This window comes from Cicer arietinum, chromosome 5, assembly GCF_000331145.2.
Source record: "Cicer arietinum cultivar CDC Frontier isolate Library 1 chromosome 5, Cicar.CDCFrontier_v2.0, whole genome shotgun sequence".
Taxonomy (NCBI): domain Eukaryota; kingdom Viridiplantae; phylum Streptophyta; class Magnoliopsida; order Fabales; family Fabaceae; genus Cicer; species Cicer arietinum.
Window position 1 is genome coordinate 70,383,006 of NC_021164.2, and position 6,000 is coordinate 70,389,005.

At 34.4% G+C, this 6,000-nt stretch overlaps 1 protein-coding gene across 1 annotated transcript; it reads left to right on the forward strand.

Annotated features, from left to right (window-relative positions):
- Positions 1-3,404: 3,404 nt before the first annotated feature.
- On the forward strand, positions 3,405-5,998 carry LOC140920540 (auxilin-related protein 2-like; the record flags this gene model as incomplete). Its single annotated transcript, XM_073368848.1, has 2 exons — positions 3,405-4,104; positions 5,713-5,998. Coding segments are annotated over exons 1-2 (714 nt in total), but the record flags the coding sequence as incomplete, so codon positions are not given.
- Between the last annotated feature and the right edge of the window lie 2 nt (positions 5,999-6,000).

Consider the following 6,000-nt stretch of genomic DNA (forward strand, 5'->3'; position numbering starts at 1 on the left):
TATTTTTATTTATTTTTATTTTTTTATGATATCTTGGTTTATAGCCTCACGCTGCAGGATCATGTTCATCATTTGTAAGTGGTTTTCAATTGTCTTATTGAGCAACATTTTTTTCTAAAACAATCCAAATGTAGTTTCGCTCATTCATCGATGGCTTACCTTGGCCACATTATGTCCCCTAAATGTGTTGGACCAGATCCAGAGAAAATTGCAGCTATGGTGAATTGGCCACAACGTCAAACACTTAAACATCTTAGAGGGTTCCTTGGACTTACAAGTTTTTATCGTAAATTTGTTTCTAATTATGCTTCTTTAGCTGCCCCTCTTACTAATTTACTGCGTAAAGACGCTTTTATTTGGACTGATCAGACTTAATTGACTTTTGACACCTTAAAAAAGGCTTTGACCGAAGCACCTGTTCTTTCCTTGCCAAATTTTGATGAAGAGTTTGTGCACAAAACAAATGCCTCCGAGATGAGAATGAGTGTTGTATTATGTTAGAGGGGTCATCTCATATGTTATTATAGTTGTAAATTCTATCCCCGAATGCTTGTTGCATCTACTTATGTTTGAGAATTATGTGCCATTACTTTAGCGATTAAGAAATGGAGGACATATCTCTTGGGTAGTAAATTCATAATTTACACAAATCAACGCAACCTTCGAGAATTAATGACTCGGGTAGGTCAGACTCCAGAACAATAATTTTATTTGGCTAAACTATTAGGTTATTCATATGAAATTATGTATAAACCTGGTGCATAAAACAAAAAGTCGCCGACACTTTATCACGTGTACATGAATCACCTTTACAATGTTTGACTTTAATTGTTCTTGATTGGTAGTTGTTACACCATCTCAAAAGAGCAATTCAAGTTGATTTGCAATTTCAATAACTTCTTTATAAAATCCAATATAACTCAGAGGCGCATCCACGCTATAAATTCATATGAGGCATGTTTTTTTTTTTTTTTAAGAGAAAGCTATACATACCATTTGTATCTTACCTTAGACAAGTCCTTCTTGAGGAGTTTCATGAAGCCCCTTAGTAGGTCATAGGGAAATTGAGAAGAAGACTTGGGGTCGACTTAAAGAGAATGTCGATTGGGAATGGATGAAACAAGATATTACGAACTTTGTGAACTGTCGTATATGTCAATACACCAAAACTCCTACTCATCTTCCATACATGTTGCTTCAACCCCTTCCAATTCCTCAAGGTGTATGAGAATATATTTATTTGGATTTCATCATAGGACTCCATTTGTTCCAAAACAACATTGTGATACTAGTTGGTGTTGACTGTTTATTTGAAGCTGCATATTTTGGAATGCTACCAACACAATTCACTGCCACAAAGGTTGCAGAATTATTTGCAAACTTCATGGAACGCCGAAGAGCATCGTTTCTGATCGAGATCCAATTTTCCTTAGCAAACTTTGGTGTGAACTGTTCAAATTGAGTGGCACAAAGCTGCAAATTTCTTTTGCATATCATCCTCAAAGTGATGGTCAAATTGAAATTGTTAACAAGACTTGGCAACAATATCTTTGATGTTTTGTTCACACCAAACCCAAAAATTGAGGGCAATACGTTCATTGGGATGAATGGCATTATAACACCTTAGTTCACACAACTACGGGGTATACATCATTTTAGGTTGTGTATGGAATGCCCACTCCTTCTTTGCCTTCTTATATAGCAGGTTTATCACATATTGAGGCAGTTGATTCAGAGTTCACAAATCGATCGACAATTCTGAAAAAACTGAAAGAGAAGCTCATCAAGGCCCAACAAACAATGAACTTATATGCTGACAAACACCGGATGCTGCATACTTTCAAGGAAGGTGATCAAGTTTTTATCAAACTGCGACCATATTGTCAGACCTCTACTATCGAGTGACATGTCCTTAAGCTATCCCAACGCTTCTATGGTTTATTCAAGATATTAAAGGTTATTGGGGATGTCACGTTTGAACTTCAGTTACCACATGGAAGCAAAATTCTTCCAGTATTCCATGTTTCAAAACTAAAACCATGCTTGGGGGATGCAACACCTTAATTTGATCTTCTTGCAGAAGTTGAAGACAATCAACCTGTTATACAACAAGTTGCAATCCTAAATTGGCAGCATGGGTATGATTCGGAAAAACACAAGGTTCTCATTCAGTGGAGTAGTCAATATCCAGAGGATGCTACATGAGAATCTTTTACTGAAATTCAGAAAATGTACCTTCGCTTGAACTTTGAGGACAAGGTTTTTTCCATGAGGAAAGGGATGCCATGAGTCAAAATCTGATGGAGGAAGAGGAGTTGGGCCTTTATGATGTTGGACCAAAACAAGGCCCACGTATAAGAGAAACAAAGTTAGGCCCAATTGGGAGAATGATTGTGTTATAGATTATATAAAGGTGATGTCCTTGTCTACATAAAAATAAGATCTTTCTAGAATATCCTATGAATTCCCTAAGGTACATTACAATTAGATTTACATTATGTTTAGAAAGTATTTTTACGACTGTCAGCTGAATTCCAACACTATATATGTACTATTAAAAACATTTAATGAAAGCAAGACGAAATTCAGAAGTCATTCTACTTACGGAGCACAATTTCTTTTTAGGAAATTTTATTCTCTATTTCATTTTACTAAATTTTATCCATTACAGCAAACATCTCATAAAATAATTGTTTAATTCCTCTTCTCCCTAGCATAATATTTACCCCAATTCGTTCAACCTAAATCTACAGTGAGCAAGAGGTATACGTATCAAATGGTTCTGCTCTGCTCCTTTCACAAGAGACACGTGCATATAGTAAAACAATGTGTGGGAAGAGTAATAATATACACATAATGGAACATAAAGAACTTATGTGGGATAGAAAACACTTAAAAATTAATTTAGTATAACTAATTAACTCAAAAAACTGCATGGTGTTTTTAAAATAATATGAGAAAGAATCAAATGATTTTTAGAGTTATTTTTAATTGAGTTACTTTATTTAATAATTCATAAAATTTTAAATTTATTTGATATTTTATTAAATAATTTCAAATATATATATATATATTAAATATTTAAACAATAGATTGAATATCTATAAAATTTAAATTATGAATTTAAATATTTAATTATTAATATAATGTGATAATAATAAAATTTAATATTTGTAATAAGCTGGTTTTGGAGAAAAAGTGAAGTAAACAAATGTAAGTATTACTTTTCAAAACATAGAAAAAAATATTTGATTTTAATTTTTTCTAGTGATATAAATAAAGTTTGTAACTGGTTCAGATAAAGAAATTTGTTTCAAAATTAATCTCTAATAATGTCGGTGAAGGAGTTAATTTAAAAAAAAAAGAGAGGCAGCAATATAAAACTAAAGTTTAAAAGCGTGTCATGTATTTTTCTTCCCACTAAAATAAAAATGATTTGAATGGGCATAACGCAGAAAATGAGGATGAACAAGGGACAGAAGGAGGAAGAAGGAACAAGTGAGAAAATGGAGCACCATGGCCTAATCAACCACCACTAACCACCAAGAACAACAAGGAGCCAAACAAATAAAAATAAAAGAGATAAAGAGATTAATAAACAAAAAAGTGAATAAGAGAGATTGAATTAAACCATTCACTCCTCTCACCGTTGATCCACCGCTCACCAGATCTCACCATGAACGATTTCGACGGTTTATTAGGCACTGAATTCGGCTTAAAACCACAGGGCAAATCTGCACCAATGTCATCCAAAGGATCTTCCAATTTCACAAAAACTTCCTCCCTCAACTTCGAATCACCTTCCCGATCCTCTCCTTCTTCTAATCAAGATTCCGCTCCCTTCTCCGATCTCTTCAATTTAGATTCTGCTTCAAAATCCGTTAACTCGCCTGTTTACGATAAACCTGTTTACGACGACGACATTTTCGACGGCGTCAAGACTTCCTCCAAGGTATCACACCACGATGGAAGCGCCGCCGCGTTTGATGATCTTCTCGGCGGATTCGGTCGTTCCAAGAAATCGGAGAAGAAGAACGAGAAAACCGTTGCTGATTTTGATGATTTGATCCCTGGATTTGGGAACAGTAAGTCCTCTCGTCAAAGGTGTGGCTACTGTGCGTATCTTCTTAATTAATACAAGCTTGTTTCTATGATGAAATGCATTTTAGTTGAAAGAATATATATATATATATATTTTTTTTTTTTGACTTTTGCTTGCATTTGACGTAATAATAGTTTATGAGCTAGTGAATGTTGTGTAGTGAGACATGAGATTGAGGTTTACGGATTAGTGTGAAAGCCAATTCGTGTGTAAAAATAACATGTGAAACTGTGGGATTATATAACTATGGAATGAGTGTGAAATGTTGAATGTAACTGAAAATTTGACGAAGGCCCTGCCTCCTTCCCGTATTTCATAAAACAAAAAACCCAGAAAAGCCATGCACTTGATAATATCTGAATGTTCCGACGAGAGTTTAAAAGCTTTTGGCAAAATTTTAGTTGGCAATTGGCTCCATTAGCGAATCAAGACATTTACATGGTGGAGACAAATCATTGGCTACATAGTCTTCCTAAAATTTTGAATTGTCATGTATCTATAGATATCACGTACTCACTGTATCTTTGCAGAGGCTTTCATATAGCAGTAAGTAGTCTGTATTCTTGAATATCTAAGTTCACAAGTTCATCCCACTATATACTAAAACATGTTATAGAATATTATCTGTGCTGGTTTTTCTATTTCTTGCAGTTAGACAAGGAATGACAGGCCTGTAACGTCATCAGTCGATTGTTGTCTGAATATTTGATTTTGTTTTTTACCTTCTGAAAATGATCATAGTGTATGGATCTTGGAGGTAGCTATGATGGTATTTTACCAGCATTAGGAATTGGTTTGGAAGGAAAGAGGATGCTTTTTGCTAATAATGTATTTTTTTCCATGTTGGCAAAATTTGTCTGTTTGGCTGTGAAGATTCAGGCTTGTTGCTTACTAGATCTTTCAAGAATATGGGATGTCTTGTCTATTTTGAAATATCGATCTGTGGTTGTTTGTACGATATCAGTTTTTATGGTAATCTAGGCAGTTCATATCTAAGTTGGCATGGCATTGTTTGAAATGAATCTTGGAGGAGATTGGAAGGGGTACAGAGGCACCAATGAGCAAATTTTCTTTAGTGACTTAATTTTTGCCCGAGATTTTTGAATTGGTTCATATTGGTGGGCACCCTTGAGTCAAATAGAAACATTAATACAAAAAAGCATGAGTGATTCCAATGAAATCTTGTACCTAAGTTATTACTTCATGAGTTTGACAATACCGTATTCCTTGGGAAGGTTATGTTCAATGTTTTGTTTATAGCTCTAAGATTCTTATTTCAGTAATAGGAACTTTTGGGATTTCCATAATAATTTCCCTTTGCTCTGCATTTCTATTAAAAGAAGTGGATTCATCATTTATCTGGTTTCATATAAAACAGATCTATGGAGAAAGAAAGTTATTGTTTTCTGTAATGCTTTGTTTGTCTAGTAGGTGATAGGAATTGAAAGTCTTATGGCTTTGTTGTTCCTAAGCATCTCATTTGATTAAACAAACATGAAGAGAAGGAGAATAGGGAATAATAGAAAAGAGACAATCCAATCCCTTATTTTCACGTATTAGTTGATGTATCAGAATATCTTCTTCTTATTAATGTATAGTTCCATTCACAGGCCCACTCCTGATATTGGTTCATCATCAGAATCTACTTTCAGTGCATCTAAAACAACCTCCAATGCAACAGAAGACCCTTTCAAAATATTTGAATCAGCTTCATCTCCAACTGTTTCATCATCCTCAGGCCACTTTGCAGACCCATTGGGAGAAATTAATAAATTTACTAGTTCTAGAAGCACAAAAAATAATAGTTCATCACATTCTAATGGTGGAGTATACGATGATACTGATCCTTTTGATGGACTTGGAAATTCAGCACCATCATTTTCATCAGAGAGGAATAG